The sequence below is a fragment of the Gouania willdenowi genome, chromosome 17, assembly GCF_900634775.1.
Source record: "Gouania willdenowi chromosome 17, fGouWil2.1, whole genome shotgun sequence".
In the NCBI taxonomy this organism is placed as follows: domain Eukaryota; kingdom Metazoa; phylum Chordata; class Actinopteri; order Blenniiformes; family Gobiesocidae; genus Gouania; species Gouania willdenowi.
The window spans coordinates 33,396,950-33,416,986 of record NC_041060.1 but is presented as its reverse complement, the minus strand read 5'-3'; the positions used below and the strand labels follow the sequence as shown (position 1 = coordinate 33,416,986).

The window sequence follows — 20,037 nt, the reverse complement described above, 5'->3', positions numbered from 1 at the left end:
AAACTTTCTCCCTTGGACATTTGTTTGTGTGTAAATCTCTATCAGAGGGTTTATGAGAACAATTTGGATGACATACTGGTATGTGTCATGTGGTGAAGCAGCTTTAGGATCTCCTTACACTCCGTGCTGTTTCCTCACCCTCTTCCCTTCCCCCTCCTGCCCGGTGTCTCCCCCTGACCTCCGACATAAAAGGACATGTCAGCACAGCAACAACTGACGTGGGTCCTAAAAACAGCCTGAGTGTTGAGCTTGCTGCTCGCAGGACTCGCACGCTGCTCTCTGCTGCTGCTGGACGTGACTTTACTTCTCAGTGGAGAACTTCTTTGGCTCCTTCCTGTTCCGGTTAGGTGACGCCTGTCGTCTCCCTGTGGGATTTTCAGTCATTTTTGGATTCATGGAGAGTTTGGAAAAGCAGCTCATCTGTCCCATCTGCCTGGAGATGTTCTCCAAACCGGTGGTGATCCTACCCTGCCAACATAACCTCTGCCGCAAGTGTGCCAATGACGTGTTCCAGGTCAGCAGCACACACAGAAATGCACACCTGCAAAGTTGCTCCATGATATAAATACTCTAGCCGCACATACAAACCGGTGTTTGTGTTTGTAGTGTCTGCCTGAAACAACTCTATACGGACACACCATTTGATGATTGTTTGTTTTTGAAATAAAAAAAACTCTAAATTGGTTTAAAATGTACTGAGTTCTCTTCTTGCTTTACTTCTATTTCAGGATTAGCTATCGGGTGGGCCTTGTTTTTGACCTGTTGGTTTTTAGTTTCTGTTCATGGTAAAAAAGTGTACTAAGATGGTCGCCGCAGTAACCCACTTTCTGTTGGCTCCAAAGTTAATCCTTTAATTTGACTTTGATATTAAGTCTTTTTAGACTAAGCCCATAAAAATATGTCTTAAAAATAGTTCACACTTCATTAGAAGAGCAGAGATGAGCCTTAGCAGACACGGTTGGTTTTCATTCTTGTTAGCTGCTTCTTAGCTGAAAGCTAATGAAGAACATTTATTTGGAAAAATACTTCTCCATTCCTCAGACTACAACCCATTTCTACAGAAGTGAGTTAATGAGACTCATTAGAAATGATGGTGCAGCCATGTAGCACCATGCTAATTAATGCAAGCAGAATGAGAACAAATCTACCAACGTCTGCCTGCGGAATGTTATTGGAGGAAAATCCAAGCTCAACTCTCCTTCTAATCATTTGTGAGGATTGGATACAGATATTAACAATCACTTAGAAACTTAAGACCAAAGTAATTTGCCTGCTGTAAAATACCTCCCACGCCACTTCAGAAGAAATCAACGATCAATTCCATTCAACTTTATTTGTACAGAGCAATTTACAACAAAATCATCTCAATGCACTTATCAAAATATAAAATTCATAATAAGAAAGAAAAAACCCAACAAGATCCACATGAACAAGCATTTAGCGACAGTGGGAAGAAACAACTCCCTTTTAACAGGAAGAAATCTCCAGCAGAACCAGGTTCAGAGGTGGCAGCCATCTGCGTCAACTGGTTGAGATTAGTGGACAGAAGGACCAACAAAACAGGATGGAGAGATAGAACATCAGAGTGTCTCAGACTAGTTTAGTCGTGAACCACAGATCAGGAACTGACATCATCAGCTTCACGACACCTGAAACAGAGCAGAGAGAGAAGAACGAGGAGAAGACACTGACTGCAGAAAAACATGATACATTATTATCAAGTCAGTCTGTGTTGGCCTTGGGCCTCACTCCCAGTGGCCTAGTCAGCACTTATTATAAAGGTGATGAATCTCTTCCTGTTTATTGGTAAACTACAGTGACTACAAGGTATGTAAATGTGACCTTTTACAGACGAGCCCATGTCCGCTCTAGTGGTTATATTATGATTCAGTCCTGTTTATGCAGACTGTAAATCATAACCAGCTACATCAGAATTTGAATTTCTTCCCGTTTATATGCAATCGAACAGCGACTCCAGGGACTGTAAATGTGACCGTATACAGAGGAGCCCTTGTCTGCTCTAGCGGTTAAGTTAATGCAATTATGCGGTATACGCTTCAGCATATAAGTAGGTTTTCAGTTTAGCCTTAAAGGTGAAGAGAGTAGCAGCCTCCCATACTGAGACTAGGAGCTGGTTCCAAAAGCGAGGCGCATGAGAGCTGAAAGCTCTTCCTCCTATTCTACATCTAGACATGTTAGGAACTTCCAGAAGGCCAGCAATATGAGAGCGAAGTGATCTGCCTGGACGATAGGACACTAACACGTTTCTAAGATATACAGGAGCTTTATCAAGTAGAGCTTTGTATGTTAACAGGAGGATTTTAAACTCTATTCTAGATTTTACAGGAAGCCAATGAAGGGAAGCCATACTGGAGAAATATGATCTCTCCTGTTAGTATGTGTTAGTATTCTAGCTGCAGCATTCTGAAATAACTGGAGACTTTTTAGTGAGTTACTAGGACATCCTGACAGTAGAGAGTTAAAATAATCTAATCTAGATGGAACACATGCATGGACTAGTTTTTCAGCATCACTCTGGGCCAAGATATTCCTGATTTTAGAGGTATTACGGAGGTAGAAGAAGACTGTCCTTGAGATTCAGATTCAGAAAACTTAATTTTTCCCTGAGGGGCAATTCACTTTCAGTTACATCCCGACCAAGAAACATGAAACAGTTAAAGGATAAGTCAGTATTAAAGATAACACCTAAGTTTTTTACTGTGGTGCTGGGTGACAGATTATTGTCATCCAGAGACACTATTTACTCTGATAATTTCTCTCTGAGGTGTTTTGGACCAAATAAAATCACTTCGGTTTTATCCTGGTTAAGAAGGAGAAAGTTACTGTTCATCCAGGATGTGATGTCATTAAGACAAGCCTGGAGTTTTAATAACTGATGAGTTTCATCTGATTTCATTGACAAATAGAGCTGTATATCATCCGCATAGCAATGGAAAATTATATCATGTTCTCTGATAATGTTACCTAGTGAGTATAATAGAAACGTCTGTAATGTCATAGATGTGGTGGCTCCAATCAAAACTAAGAGAAAACCAAACACACAGAAAACACCTTGGAGGAGGACTGAGATAATGCAGAATTTGAAATCTGACTGTAGAAGAGCTGAGCGTAAATGGAGATCAACAAAACTCCAAATTCATCTAGAACTGTACAAAATAAGTCTGCGAAAATTCAATGATGGCTTGTTCAAAGCAAGGCAGCACTTTTCTGAAATTATTGCCAAAAATGTCAACAACTCTCGCACGTTGTTTTCTGTAATTGAAAAGCTCACAACCCCCCCAGATCAGATAGCCCCTGAATTACTGTCAGCTGGAAAATGCAATGAATTTGCTGTATATTTCAATGAAAAAATACAATCAATAAGGTCAAACATCAGAACAAACCAGCAAAATCACAAAAAGCTTGAACAGCTTCAACCACTGAGGGATGAGTCAACTACAATGTTAGAGTTTATTACAGTGAACCCAAAAACAATAGAGGAGACTGTTCAGCAGCTGAATCCATCAACGTGTTGCCTTGACACAATACCCTCAAACTTCTTTAAAACTGTTGTAAAGTCAATTGTCACTGATTTGTGTCAGATAATTAACTGCTCATTCCAATCAGGCACCGTACCAAAATCCCTGAAAGTAGCTGCTGTGAAACCGCTGTTAAAAAAGAGAACACTGGATGCCTCTATACTGGCAAACTATAGACCAATCAGCAACCTTCCATTCATGGCCAAGATCATTGAGAAGGTGGTCTTCAACCAACTGAGTCAATTCTTAACATTCAACAAAATATTTGATAAATTTCAGTCAGGTTTTCGTTCTCATCACAGCACAGAAACTGCTCTTATCAAAGTGATCAATGACATAAGGTTGAACACTGATTCAGGAAAAGTATCTGTTCTCATTCTGTTGGATCTAAGTGCTGCATTTGACACTGTAGATCATACAATTTTGTTGCACAGATTGCAAACATGGGTTGGACTAAATGGAAAAGTAATGCAATGGTTTAAGTCATACTTGGAGGAGCGAAGCTATTTTGTAAGCATTGGAAACTTTGAATCTGACAGATTACCAATGTCCTGTGGGGTTCCTCAGGGATCTGTTCTTGGACCCCTTCTGTTTAACCATTACATGCTTCCTTTAGGACAAATTTTACAGAACTGTAAGGTTGATTATCAGAGCTACGCAGATGACACACAACTATATCTATCACTGAACCCAGATGACTATGGTCCCATTGAGGTGTTGTGTGACTGTTTAGAAAAAGTAAACTGCTGGATGAGTGAAAACTTCCTTCAACTAAACCATGACAAGATGGAGGTGATTGTCTTTGGTAACAAGGAAAAGAGGACTGCTGTCAGCAATTATCTTGAGTCTCGATCTTTAAAAGCTAAAGAACAAGTCAAAAACCTTGGTGTTCTGATTGACTCAGATCTTACATTCAGCAGTGAGATCAAATCTATCACAAAAACATCTTCTACCACCTAAAGAACATCTCCAGAGTGAGAGGTTTAATGGCTCAGAAAGATCAGGAGAAACTGGTCCATGCTTTTATCTCCAGCAGACTGGACTATTGTAATGGTCTTCTGACAGGAATCCCCCAAAAGAGCATCAAACAGCTACAGCTGGTTCAGAACGCTGCAGCTCGGGTCTTAACCAGAACAAAGAGGTCAGAGCACATTACTCCAGTTTTAAAGTCTTTACACTGGCTCCCAGTCAGCCTCAGAATAGACTTTAAAGTTCTGCTGCTGGTGTATAAATCTGTGAATGGGTTTGGTCCAGAATACATCAGTGACATGTTAGTCAGGTATGAACCCAGCAGGTCTCTCAGATCTATGGACACAGGTCAGATAGTGGAGCCCAGAGTTCACAGTAAACATGGTGATGCTGCTTTTAGTTGTTATGCTGCAAAGAAGTGGAACAAACTGCCAGCGGAGCTGAAGTCAGCATCACATGTGAACATTTTTAAATCAAAGTTAAAGGCACTTTTTTTCTCTACTGCATATGATTGAGAGAGAGATTTTTTGTCATGTTGTTGATGTAATGATGATTTTACTGATGATTTTAATTGATTTTACTGATGATTTTAAATGTTCTTATTGATTTAAATGTTCTTATTGATTTTAAACAATTGAATGTTTTATCATGTAAAGCACATTGAGTTGCCTTGAGTATGAAATGCGCTATATAAATAAATTTGCCTTGCCTTGCCTTGCCTAGTGGAAGCATATATAATGTAAAGAGTATTGGTCCCAAAACTGAACCTTGTGGAACTCCATGATTAACTCTGGCATGTGCTGAGAGATTATTAACATGAACGATCAAGAACAGCTAACAAGAACAAATGTAAAAAAGCAGTGAAACTGAATACACAGCAAACCCAGTTTACTAAAAGCCTTTTGTGGAAACTGATTACCTCAAAGATTTTATGTCAACCAATCGTATTTTTTAAACCATCAAAAATGGAAAAGGACAAGAACAGAAAGGGAGACATGAGGTGTGGGTTAAGGAAATAAAACATTTAGGATACAGATGGACAATAGAGGAAACAACTAAGGACAGCAGAGGATAGAAGTCTCACTTTGGCCTGAAAAACCATAATTTGTCCAGAACAACTTGGAGCTTGATGAACCTTTTTTTAATCTACATTAAAAATATTTTCTCTGAGATTTTTCAGATGTTGGTCTTCCAGAACCTTCATCAGGGACAGGTTCATCATGGTTTATCATGATCCAAGAATCAGTAGCAAACACAGTGAAGCAGCTTTCAGTTATTGTTGAGCAAACCTCCTGATCACCTGAGCTCTGCACCAACCCCCCTTCTCCTTCAAATCAGGCCTGAAACACTGCTTTTTAATGTAGCAGTTTACTCATTAATTACTGCTGTTTAATCATTTAGTTTTGTTTCAAAATGTCTGCTGAATGTAACTTCATTTACCTGTTTAAATGTTTTTTACTCTGTATTCACAATCACAAAGCATCCTAAGGCTAAAAGTAGCTCTTAGTGATGACATTCTTAGAAAAATCTTAGACCTAGCCTGAAAAACTGTTAAAGGTCCCATGTAATGCTATTTTTCAACCATCTCCATTTGTTCTAAGAACTCTAAAAACATAGTATTTGAGGTTTATTTTCACAAACTCGCCTGTTTTCCAGAGTTTTATCCTCTGAAAAGTCACTTCCTGAGCAACTCTACACAAACAGGCTGATTTACGTCCTACTTATGCATATTCATGAGTGGGCGTGTCTATAGACAGGACACTGACTTACTCCTCCCCACATGGTGACGTAGGGCCAGAGGACGGCCCACCCTCCTCCCACCCACTCTGTAGCCGAGCTCATGCTGCTTTATAAACATGAGACAGAGTGTGGGGGCGGGGCGTTCACCAGTACATACATAGAATGTACAGTAGAAAATACATACATAGCACTGCGTGAAGGACGTTGAAATGCTCACCTTCGGCAGAGAGCTTCCTGGAGGCGCGGCTTCTCCAGCTCAGTGCTGCATCAAATTTGTCATCAAAGTGGGAACGTGTCATCAAATCAGAGCGAGGTGTTTGGGTTCACCCTGCAGTAAGAAAGGAGCAAATCACCCTCTAACTAACGATTGAAAGTATCAATGATAAAAACACTTTGGGCATGTTTATGAAGGCCTAATAGACCTTTATGATGTTTAAAGCACAGAAAAGTAGATTTAGTGTAACATGGGCCCTTTAAGAGGAGCGCGGAGGACTTAGAATGTCTTAAATGGACAAGAAAGACGGAGAGGAAGGAGAGATATATTTAACGACAGTGATTTAATAACACACTACGGGCTTGATCGTATAGAGATGTTTGTGGTTGGCTTTATCAGGGATGCCTGTGCTTTTCTCACACAATGGAGTAATGTAAGAGTGCTCTGTCAGTCCATTACAGTGCTTTTACAGCCTTGTGTTGTTGTGCGATTTGTTCGTTCCCCGCAACCCTGAAAAGGAGCAAATGGGTTAGAAAATGTTTGAATGGATTTGTTGGTTTTCCGATGGATTCTCACTTGTTTCAGGCCAACAAACAGACATTCATGGTCAGGTTTCCCTGGAGTTGTCGGTGTTATTAACGTCAGGATAACTGCACCATCACATGAAGAGGCTGTTTATGTGTACAGAAATATGATCCCAGGACAGTGTTTCCCTCTTAATTAGATTTTATTTTGCTTTTTTAATTTTAGTGTTTAGTTGTCACTACCTTCATAAAATATATACATTATTTTGAAATAAAGATACCTTTTGTTAATTAATGTGCATGTGTGTTTGTATTCAGTTACGAGCAGCAAGTGTGTAATTGGATCATTATCCTGTGTTTTGGGGACACAACAAAATCTTGCTTTTGGGTCACCAACATCCTTTACCCTGGGTGATGGACATGGATCAGTGCGTAAGTTTTCAAAATAATAAGATTGTGCCTCAGAGAAGACGACACGTGTACAGAAAAGTCTCTCTCACTCCCACATTGTTGTTTTTCCTGGAAAAAGACTGAGAAAGCTGGACTGTAAATACTGTCCAAAGAACTGCACGTGGATCTGGTGTTTGTGAATCCATTTTTTTGGACTTTTTGGGCACACCTGCACAATAAAGTCACCCAACACGAGTCTGACTAAGCCATATCATGTTTTAGAGGCAGAACCCACTACATCTGTACAGAGATTTCTGCAGACAACAAACCTTCTTTTGCCTTGTCAAAAACCTTCAGACATTCTTTTCAACCCTGATAAAGAAAAATACCTTGAATTTCAATCAGAAGTTTTGATTTTGATTTTTAAAATCAAAAATCAAAAAATTTGGAAAATCAAACACTCATTTTTCTTTTTAATATCTTTTTTAAATGGAAATTCCAATGACCAAAGCACACACTTTGGTATGAATAAAGTGTCATGTTCTTTCCTGACCCACAGGCATCCAACCCCTACCTATCGACACGGAGCGGTTCCACGGTTACGTCTGGAGGGCGATTCCGATGCCCTTCCTGTCGCCATGAAGTCGTCCTGGACCGTCATGGAGTTTATGGTCTGCAGAGGAACCTCCTGGTGGAGAATATTATTGACATGTACAAACAAGGAAGCACCAGGTACAATGAAGAAAAACTGCACCCACATTCATCTGTTCAAACACTAACACATGAGCACAACAACCTGTAAAAACACATTTAAAGCTGCCAGTGATACAACCACTTTAACACAGATAAAAACATAGTTTAGGCCTCATGGATCAATAAGTCTGAAGTATTTCTCCTAAAAAACGTGAGAAGTCGAGGGTTCGAAAACATTGGGTTTGTTGACGAATGGTGCTTGAAATTCAGGAAAGTTCTTTTTCTAATATAGAAGAATTGTTTTTACTTCATTCTTACTGTGGTTTCTTGTGTTTCTTCACCAGATAAGGTGGACAGTGAATCACTTGATGCCTTTTTATTCTGTTTACAATGTTCCCTGTGATATCGCATCACTCCGCAAGACATTACATTTTCTCTGTATTAGGGTGTTTCTGTTTAAAAGCCACAAAATCAACATCAGCCATAGTTTTGGCACAACTTTCTATGTGTTGGAAAGACACTTTGGCAGTTTTTTTGGGGTCACACTGGCATCAGTAGTGGAGGAGAACAATTTTAGCATAAAAGACAAGCACAAATGTTGTGGATAGTTGCTGCCAGCTTTACTGTACAGCTCCACTATGTCAAATAAAACAATTCACCTAGTTAATGAGTAGTTCAGGTTATTTAATAACCAGAGGGTCACAGTCATCTTTCGTAGCCAAGACACTTCTCCCACATTGCCCTGTAGAGAAAAATTAAAAAAACATCACGTAACAATGGCCATTGTGGCTCTAAAAGACCTTTGTACTGAGGCAGGCTGCCAGCCGGCTCTGCCAAACACTCCTACATTATCAACACCACACATTCCCTTGGTCCTCAAATCTAAGCTAGCTGACATTACAGTTTTTCTCAATTGCTAAAACACTAAACCCTATTGTCTGAACCAAATGCTCAGTTGCCTGAACCCACTGATTGAAACAATCACTCTTTTGGCAAAACCATAAACACTTTTCACCTGTTTAGACACAACTTGCCAACACATTTTCATTGTGATGCACCCGTGCTGCATAATGGTGAGCACAGGTGACAAAAGTCAAACACAATTAAAGCACTGGTGTCACCACTTGAACACAACAACTCAAAACTGATCACACTTGTGGCTATTGATGTAAGGGAAGAGCACTGGTTTGTGAGGCCCTACAATGGATAGAAATCTGAGAGGAAGAGTTCGTGTGAGAGGAGGGCGAGGTGGTCAGCGAAGACAAAGAACAGTAATATCTGATGAAATCAGAGCTACTGTGATTGACCATGTTCTTGTCCATGGTATGAGCATGAGGGAGGCTGGACAAAGGGTACAACCAAACATCAGTAGATTCACTGTGTCCACCATAATCCGAAGATTTAGAGACGAGAACAGGTAATTACCTTTTTTTTTTTTACATTATAGTACAGTATGTAAACGTTGACAGCAATTACTGTATGACATACTATAGAGCTGGTAAGTCCCGCCCATCCGTAAAACCCCACTGGACCTCTAGATTGAAAAACGTCAATCTGGCAAGCCTGGATACGGCATGCCAGGGGTTTTTTCCCCCGTTGCCTGGCCAGACAAAATGTGGCCTGTGATGTGGATGAAGTCCTGTGGCCTGACCCAGTACGGAGACATGATGCTGTGGCTGAGTAATGCATATTTTTGTACTTTTTTACATGGGCTTACTGTACACAAGTGGCAACTGCATAAGATACGTGTAAATGCATAAGATTTCTGTTTTGTCTTTTTGTACAAGTGCTATGCACAGGTTCTTTGTTTTGCAACATGCATTTAGCCTACAGTGAATAAACATTTATTTCTCCAGTTTCATGTCCTGAGCATTGTGTTTTCTATTTTTCTACGTAGTGTTTAGTGACTGTTCAGTAGTGTTTTTAATTCTGATTGACTTGGGGCATGATTTGACAACACAGTTCAGTTTTGAGCACAGATTGAACTGTTTTGAGGTGAAAGTTTGGTTTTGCAAGAAGAGTCTGACGTTTTGTGAATATAGCTTGGAAATTGTGTTTTGTGTTCACAGTTTAGAGAAAAGGAGAGCAGGTTTCAAGAAATGTGTCTTAGCAATTGAGAAAAACTGTAGGAACAGCTTTCCATATCAAATAAAAATGTAGACTATGAAAACAGTAGTGTTGATGTTTTTCTCTCTGACTGTGTGTCTGTCAGCAAACCTGTCCCTGAAGTGAAGCTGGCTCAGCCCACGTGTGGCGACCACAAAGAAGAGAAGATCAACATTTACTGCGTCACCTGCAGCATTCCAACCTGTTCACTCTGCAAAGTGTTTGGTGCTCACAAAGACTGCCAAGTGGCCCCACTCAATGACATCTTCAACCAGCAGAAGGTCAACTCCTCCGCTCTAAGTTAGACACACCATTTCAGTTTGTATCACACTTACATCTGTGTGTGTGTGTGTGTGTGTGTATGTGTGTGTTCAGGCTGAGCTGACTGACTGTGTGTCTCTGCTGGTGGGAAACAACGAGAGGATTCAGGCCGTCATTAGTCAATTGGACGAAACATGCAGAGCTGTGGAAGTGAGTTTGTTTCATTTTCTCCATGAGCAACAAACACAGAGAGAAGCGAGAGTTCATTAGAACAGACTGTTGTCCAGAACACACAGTGCACACTCCAGAGGTGGGAAACAACCCTTACCCAACAAGGTAAAGGTTACATTATCAACATTCACATTCTGATTTTTTTGTCCTGTCAGCAAGTGCCAGCATCACATTTATTCATATGTAGGACACAATGACTCCAGCTGTGGTCCTGTACCCACCTGGGGCTCGTCGGGGGGTTTGGGCTAGGTGGTTTTGGTGGGGCGCCAGAATGTTGAGGTGCCTTTGCCTGGGCGTACTGTGCCTCTGGATGTACCCCTGGTCCCCATGCTGCTCGGGGGTGCTTCACTGTCCCTTCTGGCGTGATCGGCGACCTCTTTCCTCCCCCTTGCGCCTGCTTTCTGGGGATTGGGGTGCTGGCCTTCGCCTGGGGGGCTGGGCGGTGCTATGCCAGCTGGGTTGGCTGGGAGGTAGGCCTGCCGGAGGCTTGAGTCCTGGGTGGCGGGTTCTAGGGGGTTTGGGGTGGAGCTGCCTCTGGGGGTGGCTGCTGCTCAGGGGTGGGCCCTGCATCCTGGGCACTGGGTGCCAGGGGTTTGCTGTGTGCTGCTATGCTGGCAGGGCCAGGTGAAAGCCATACCATTCCAACACATGAGGCACTACAATCTTTTTTCCTGGCCTAGCCTGGGATGGGGTCTGGCATTTCCCTTGGAGGCTCCAGGGTCCTCCTTTTGCCAGTCGAGTGCCCAGGTAAGGGCCGCTGGCAGAAACTGCCTCGGACTGAATCTCCCCCGATCTCGGAGGACGTTCTGCTCTTCAACACCACACCCCTGAGGGAACGGCCTCTGCCCTCTACCCTACGGAGCTAATGCACCACATACAAGTGCCTCTTCATTGAGGAATGAAGAGGCACCATAACAGGGTGGGGGGTGGTTGCCCACAATATAGGCCTATTGGATGATGGTCGCCGTGCAGAGTTTAAATACATCTGGATGGGGCGGTGGGCCTTTGAGGTGGTGGGGGTTGTGGCTGTAGATGTAGTCATGGTATCTCTCCGTGCTGTATCGGTCTTGCGATGTGTGGTGGTGATGGGCTCGTGTCTTAGAGGTCTTGGGGCTGTCCCCGCTGCAGGTTGGGGTGGCGTTGGTGTCCGTGCCAAGGCTGATGCGTGGCTCCTCAAGATGGTGCTGTCTGTGGGAGCGGGGGGATGGGGGGGAATACAATGGGATTTGTGTGTGCGTGACCACAGAGACCCTGGTCATGAAAATGTTATAATAGGATGAAAACATTTCTTTACAGTACAATACAAGTTACATGACTTAAAAATACACAAAACGACAACAGAAATACAAACAAATCCCTTGTTTTTTCCATTCTTTGGTTTAAAGACTTGAGTGCTATCATGTTGTTGTTTTTTTATTGCTGTGTCAGCTAAAACGCCAGACAAGACCAACTACTCAAAGAATATGTCAGCCATATTTGTTGATTAATTACAATATTGAATATTATTCAAACATTGTATGGAGACAAAATGAGACAAAATAATTGCCATAAAATATATATTAAATACATACAAAAGGCAAAATAAATTGAGATACGTGAAGAAAAATCACAGAAATGTGTGTCAGCGCTGGATGTTTGGTGGTCTGTTTGCAGGAGAACGGTCGTAGGCAGAAGTCAAAGGTGTGTGAGACGTTAGATCACCTGTTTGCGCTGCTGGAGGAGAAGAAAGGAGAGATGACGGTGAGGATCAACTCGGAGCAGGAGGAGAAGCTGGACTACATCCGTTCCCTCACAAAGAGGTACTCTGAGCACCTGGAAAGCACCGCCAAACTGCTAGAGACCGCCATCCAGACCATGGACGAGTCGGAGATGGCCGTGTTCCTGCAGGTGAGAAGACACTCGCTCAAATACAAGCTGGAACATCGTCTTTCACCTGCTGTTGATTGACTTCTCTCTGTTTATTACAGACCACCAAACCTCTGCTGCAGAAGTGAGTCTCCTTTTATGTTTCTGGTGACTTTAGCTTTTTGTTCTTAAATATATATTAGTGTTGGTGCTGTCAAGAGATTAGAAAAATTGTGCAATTAATTTATCATGCTCTGTAATTAATTAATCTAATTAATCTCTTTTTTAATCACACCTAAATATTGCTGATAAATGCCCTCAACTTGAGGTATTTTCAATTAAATCACATTATTGCATCAGATCAAAACATTGATATATTACAAAATGGCTTTATAAAGTCATTTTTTTAGTCTTTCATGATTCTTTTGTATTTTTCTGACCTCATTAGTTGTTGTGGTTAAGCTTTCTCTCTGCTCGTATTATAAGTTTTGATGTTTGTGACCTGCTTTCAGGATAGTGGAAGGTACCAACACATCACACCTGGATAAACTCCAACGAGGCTACGAAAACATGGATCATTTCAGCACAAAGGTTGATCACCAGAGGAGAGCTCTGAGCCACATGGAGTTCATCAAGAGTAGGTATTTGGTTGGTTGATTAACCTTATACATGGACTCAGGTTTACCATGATCACAGAACATTCACGTTCTGAAACAGAAAAAAGCCATCTGAGTCGTTTTTTCTTTAATATACTATTATTTATTTAAAATCATGCCTAAATATGACAGAATTAACCTCACATGCATCTTTTGGGACAATATCACATATTTACATGCTATTTTCTGCTAGAAAATGGATTACTGAATGTGTAGCAAATGTAGCTTGACGAATATGTAAAATTTCACTCATCGTCTCGTTCTAAATCTTGCTCTAAATAATCACACGGCTGTGCTGAACTTCTCAAGCCCATTGGGAAAAAACATATCAAAATTATAATTAATAATAAATGGGTGAGTTTTTCCACATCCCTAATGTTTGAGTAATATCATAAAGACTTTTCTGTCACACTTTATTTGAAGTTTTATACATGAGGCTGATATTATGCTGTCATTATCAGTCATTAGCATAAATAAAGGCAGGCATACACCGGATTTTTTGGCCCATTTTGAGTCGATACATCGTTGGGCCACTGTAAAATTGACGGGCCCACGTCTGCCTAACCAGTTCCTGGTCCACCACATCACCGCCTTTTCTTTTTTAAAGCTTGTTTTTGCTGAGATTCGCAAGTGTCTATCAGCTTCTGGGTTCTTCTTCTTCTTCTTCTGTTTTAATGGCGACTTCTTCTAATTTGTACGTTGCATCTCCAGAATCAAGACCCCGGCGTGTCGTGTATGGACGTACGGTGTGAGCAGTCAGGTCGTGTCAAAGTGTAGGTTCGTATAGTGTGAGAATATGAATCGTTAGCTGCGCACATTCGGAGTCTGCAATGAGTCGCACAGTTTGAGCTGGAGCTGAGTACAACGACTGAAAAAATCTCACAGTGTATCCCAGCCTTAAGGTCATGAAGGCTGTCATTAAGTGTTGTTCACTAAATCATTACACCTTTTTCTAAATTATGACACGTTTGGAGCTATGTTGGCATTTTTTGGGTTAGATGGAGGGATCTAGTGGGGTTAGGTAGGGTTAGGGGTCACATATGACATTTGTTACTATAGCTAGCAAGTTAGCATAAGCTTAGAGGTTATCCATGAGCTAGTTACTAAATATGTAAGACTAGGGTGACCTTATTTTGATTTCCAAAAAAGAGGACACTTGGGCCGACCTCTTCATACTCAAAGTTCTCGACGTTTTCTTGAATCTACCTAGTAATGGCAAAATATAATATAGTAGATTAATCCATTGTTATTGTCCATAAGGTTTAAACAGCACAACAATTAATGTACACATGTGAAAACAAACTACAGGAAAGCTGAACAACATTTATTCATCCAGAAATTGAACTTATTTTACCATAACTTTGTACATTGTTCTAAGCTTCTCCTAAGTTACTCCTAAGTTACTCCTTGATTTTCAAACCCCTCTCTGAACCTTCATGGAGATTTTATCATCCATGAGCATAGATGTAGAATGTTGAGTATGGACCGTATGGATGTGTCCTTACCAATCTCAATCGCTATAGAGGTGTTACTGTTAGCATGCGGTGCAACACATGTCCGATTGTCGGGCAAGAAAAGATATGTGGAAGAAGACGTCAGAACATTTTTAATGAACAAAGTGTAAGTCCCCTCAGGAAAACAGTCCCCCTAATAGGCTACCGCTAATAAATGCTAAACATTGTTTCCATCAGTTTTTTCACTCTTAATGGCAATTGATTATTTACTTTGTCAGGAAAAGCATTACAGACACAGCGTCCCCAATATCAAACAGAGGTGGAGTGGCACGGTCACATATATATATATATATATATATATATATGGTCACAGCAACAGCTGAACATAAATACGGAGTGTTAGCTAGTTGTAATATTAAATAAAAGTAAACCTAGTGAATGCTATTTATCCTCTAGATTTAAGTCGTGCTGTCACTGCTCATAGCATCAATATTTTATTCATCATGTGACAGAGAAACAGATTGTAGCTCATCCAGAGCAGGGGTTCCCAAACTTTTCAGTCTGCAACCCCCAAAATAATGGTGACAGAGACTGCCGACCCCCACTATCACAGGTGGTGATTGAAAACATAAGAAAACGTGCACACAGGACTTGTGCAATAATTACCTCAAACAAACACGGGCTTAACAGCAGCACAACAGAGAAGAACAGCATGACATCCATGAAATGATTTACATGTTATCAGAACAAGATAAGGCAAATGTATTGGTAGAGCACATTTCATACACAAGGAAACTCAATGTGCTTTAGATGATCAAAAAGTGCAACAAAAAACATTCAACAACTTAAAATCTATAAGAACATTAAAATCAGCAGCAAAAACATTTAAAATCATCAACAAACACATTACATCATCAACATGACCATAAATCTCTCTCTCAATCATACGCAGTAGAGAAAAAAATGTCTTTAACTTTGATTTAAAAATGTTCACATTAGATACTGACTTCAGCTCTGCTGCAGTTTGTTCCACTTTTTTGCAGCATAACAACTAGACACAGCATCACCATGGTTACTGTGAGCTCTGGGCTCCACTATCTGACCTGTGTCCATAGATCTCAGAGACCTGCTGGGTTCATACCTGACTAACATGTCACTGATGTATTCTAGACCAAACCCATTCACAGATTACAATTAGTCAAGGTAGGTTTAATAAGAACATTTGAACTTCAACATTTGATCATCCTGGCCCAACCGTGGCCAACGCCGTCTGCAGGGGGGAGAGGGTGGGCGCCAAGCCATGGGGTTGTGTGTGTTCACATCGGCATTTCTATCCTTTCTGTTTTGTATTTGGTTGATATAAGCTTCATTTTAAAATGTTGTCTCAAGCTTTTTGCAGTGTGTTAATGTGAGCTAATGCTGCTTCACACACTCATACGTGTCTGTGGTGCAGTAAAGTGACCTGCAAATGTGAGTGCCGTAAATCTGTCGGGACCCCTGAATTGGGAACCACTGATCTAGTGAATATTCAGGGCTACAAGTACCCTGACATGGTGCTATATTAAGTGTTTGGCTCCATATGTTTGACTGCTTATGTGCAGAAGGTAATGCAACGTACAAAGTTAATGTCAGGCTGGCATCATGTCTGTTCGGGGGGCTGTGTCCCCACCAAAGTCAAAATCAAACCTAAACCCTTGTTCAGGAAGGTCTTCTTGCTAAAGGTTTTTCATTAAATCCACCGGTATTTGGTCCCTTTAAATCCATGTTGGACTTGATATAGACACTTTGATGTAGATTATATGATTAAAACAACTGAAACACGTCATAAATACTGTCGACCAATTGGAAACACTTACAGATATCGCTTTAGCTACAAAATGGAAGTTAAAAATTCATTTCTAATAGGTCTGAGCGCGTTGCAGCAGTATGTTCAGGGACACACAGGAAATCACCCGTTTTTAAAGGTCAAGTTGGGAAACCTAAACAATATTATTTTCCACCACGAGTTAGCGCTGTAACACCATAAACGAAGTTAGCATACACCTAGCTTAATTTTATTAGCCAAGACAAATGCATTAGATAAAGCTGACCTTAACACCAACCAGGGTTATGGTCAATTATGATTGTAAAAATATATTGCTGTGGTAATCATATATTAATTGCAATAGGGTTCAGATATTAAAATATAAAAAAATATGAAGACCAATATTTACATTGATAAGGAAGTATAACATGGTAACCAAGAGATGAGAAACTAATTAGATGATAGATAATATTTTTTGTGTTTTTTTTACAGCTGATTTAACACGTTGGTCAAATTCACCCGTTTGCATCAGAAATGCTAACAGAAAGCTAACACAAGAGGAAGGCTATATTTCATGGGCTTATTTATTAAAGGCGGGGATTGTCATTACATTAATTTGAAATTTAGTGATTGAGAACGTGATTATAATTTATTTACAGAGGAAAAATTATAATTGTAATTAAAAAAATGCCAGTCACCGTATTCGTAATTGAGATTTAATTGAACATGGATAATTAAAGATGTAATTGTAATTGAAAAATGGAATTGACCCACCAACATGATGTATTGTATGTATCCATGTGTTCAGTTGATGAAGATGATGACGATGAGGATGAAGTAGAGGTCAGAGGGTCAACTCTGAGTGGAGCTGAGCTGCAGCATCACCGAGCCCCAGCAGCCAATCAGGTGCCCCTGCAGAGACCCCTGGAGGCCCCGCCCACTCAGAAACCCACAGATGTCCCACCCCCCTTAGCCACACAGGGGAAAAACCCTGCACCCTCACCATCCAACCATGCCACCACCCAACCAACGCCTTCATCATCCAACCAGGCCTCAGCGCCATCATCTCCAGCTAACTCTGCTAACCAGGTACGACGTCAGACACTGCCCCCTGCTGGGGTGGAACCCCACGATGCGTACAACCATATCATACATTACAGGGCCACAAAAATGTGATTGTGTCTAAACTGAGGGCCACATTATCAACATTTATATCAGCGTTTAAAATATTGACCAATCTGAGCAATAACAGGAAATAACAATGGGTCAATGTTTGAGTCATTTTGTGTATTTTTTGTGAAATTTGTTGTTGTATTTATTTTTGTTGTCCTTTGATTTGCTGTTTTGTTGTTATTTGGAGCCATTTCCTGTATTTATATTGTTGTTTTGCGTGTTAAGGGTCATTTGTTATTTTGTGTTTTGGGAGTCATTTTATGTATTTTATTGTCATTTTGTTATTTTTATAGCTATTTTGTGTATTTTTGTTGTTGCTCTGTGTATTCTTATATTTTGTATATTTTATTGTGATTTTTTTTGTCATCATTTCGTAGATTTGTTTTGTCATTTTGTGTCTATTTTTTGTCTTTTTGTGTTTTCTTTTGTATATTTTTGTATGGTTAATTAGTCAGAGGGGCCCCTGTGCTGCCAGTTGTCTTTATCTGCTTTGGGGTAACCTCTAGTCCAGGGGTTCTCAACTGGTCTCACCCTGGGACCCACATTTTATCATTAAATTGTGACCCAGTTTTTTTTTTTAGAATTCAACCACAAATACATTTTTTCTCAATTAGCTGTTGAAAACACACAAATCTCTATATTTTCCTGTGTAACATGCATTTCGCAGCATGCATGTCAAAAGAAAAGTTTCTTTCAAAATAAAAGACAAGTGCAACATGAGAGATATTAAGTATTAATTTATTTTTGACCAGCTGTCCGTGACCCGCCCAGTACAGGTCTGCGACCCACTTTTGGGTTTCGACCCACCAGTTGAGAATCACTGCTCTAGTCCTCCACTTCTCAGGAAGGGATACTTACTTTATTTAGCACAGATAGAAACTCACACATCTTTGTTTTTTCTTCTCCAGTCAGATCAGCAGAGTGAGTCTGAGGACACCAGTGGACAGAAGCACGTCTTCTCCTTTAGCTGGCTCAACCAGAAATAAAAGCTTTAGAAATACACCCTCAGTAAGTGTGGCAGATGAGAACATTTTAAAAACATTCAATATGATCTAAAACCTTTTCTGTGCCAAATAAATTGTTTTTTTAAGAGTCATTTTCTCTCCTGTTTCTGAACCTGAGAAAAAAACAGCAGAACAAAGACAATCCTGGAAACAGCATCGTTCTCGATGAATCGATTTATATTCCTACGATCCAACCTCATCGATCTGTGTTCAGCAAGTTGGCTTTCTGGATGCCACTAATCCACAAGGGTCAAACTCTTGGTCCGGGGGCCAAATCCGGCCCTTTGGAGCATCCAATTCAGCCCACAGGAGAAAGTAAAAATGATATATTGCATGATGGCCGACATTTTTAATGTTAAATTGTTAAACTGAGCAACAGATAAAATTACTAACGTAAAGGGCTGGAATGAGATGGTTTTCACTCATTGATCCTGGACATCCTGCGTAGCAGCTTAGCTTTAACCACGAAACATTATTACATGAATACGGTAATGTGTGAAGGTGGGACCACATCTCGTGTGACGATATATCATGGTACGAGTAGAATTTTAGACTGGCACAAATTGTCAGTCTCTGTTTGTGCATTTTTTGTGATACTTTTTGCTCATTAAACAGGAAAAATTGGTGTTATTAATGTTATTATTTATTTATTTATTTATTTCTATTAAGTTCAAAAGGTCAGACCCAGAATAAGAATGTAAGTAAAGTTCCAAGTTTAAAATTGATTTTCCTTTCCAAAAAATATTGTATTGTATTGTGATGGTGATCCTTTTATCGTCTATGGAACCATCCAATCAGAGGCTCACAGTTTTCCCAGAGCTTAAATCACATGAATGCAGTCATTTTTAATGTGTCAGCAGTTTTACAGTTGTCCTTGTTTTAGACCAAATATTTGAACTCTGTGAGGATGAAGTCCTGATGGAAATGTGATGAATTAAAGTAACAAACATTTATTAAAACATAACAAATTAAAGGGGTGAGCACAAATGGATGTTCCTGCCGGCAGAAAGGTGGTGCTAATAATCTAAAGACATACTATATCATTTATATGTTCTAAGCTAGAGGGAGGAGAAAGGAGAAAAGGAGAGAAAAGGGGGGAGGGGGGGGAGAAAGAGGATGAAGAAGATGAAGAATGAGGATGGGAGGGGGAGAAAGGGAAGATGTGAGTCGCTATCTATATAGATTATCAATGGTCTTGGAGGCCCAGCGTCAGGGTGTTTATCTAAGTTATGAATTTTGAATTTGAATTTGAAATACTTTATTAATTCTTGAAGGGAAATGACATTACACTGTTATTAGGGACATGCTTCTCACACACATAGGCCCGAAACACACACATGCACAAACAGGACCTGTGGACATGCATTAATGGAGAGATGTCAGCGTGGGGCTGCTTTGACAAACATGGGTGCACACCAGAGCAGTGTTGGGGTT

General features: G+C 40.5%; 1 protein-coding gene across 1 annotated transcript; it reads left to right on the top strand.

Annotated features, from left to right (window-relative positions):
* The first annotated feature begins 230 nt into the window (after positions 1 to 230).
* On the top strand, positions 231 to 18,695 carry LOC114479336 (E3 ubiquitin-protein ligase TRIM63-like). Its single transcript, XM_028472986.1, has 9 exons — positions 231 to 514; positions 7,936 to 8,108; positions 10,282 to 10,456; positions 10,551 to 10,646; positions 12,321 to 12,554; positions 12,635 to 12,657; positions 13,025 to 13,149; positions 17,235 to 17,515; positions 18,508 to 18,695. Exons 1-9 carry the CDS (start codon positions 395 to 397, stop codon positions 18,583 to 18,585), a joined length of 1,305 nt encoding a protein of 434 aa, XP_028328787.1. The 5' UTR covers positions 231 to 394; the 3' UTR covers positions 18,586 to 18,695.
* Positions 18,696 to 20,037: the final 1,342 nt, after the last annotated feature.

What these genes read in the sequence shown, in the direction of transcription:
- LOC114479336 (XM_028472986.1), top strand. Translation starts at nt 395, where the DNA reads ATGGAGAGTTTGGAAAAGCAGCTCATCTGTCCCATCTGCCTGGAGATG. An exon ending in TACAAACAAGGAAGCACCAG is followed by an intron (nt 8,109 to 10,281) that starts GTACAATGAAGA and finishes TGTGTCTGTCAG; the next exon opens with CAAACCTGTCCCTGAAGTGA. An exon ending in AAACATGCAGAGCTGTGGAA is followed by an intron (nt 10,647 to 12,320) that starts GTGAGTTTGTTT and finishes GTCTGTTTGCAG; the next exon opens with GAGAACGGTCGTAGGCAGAA.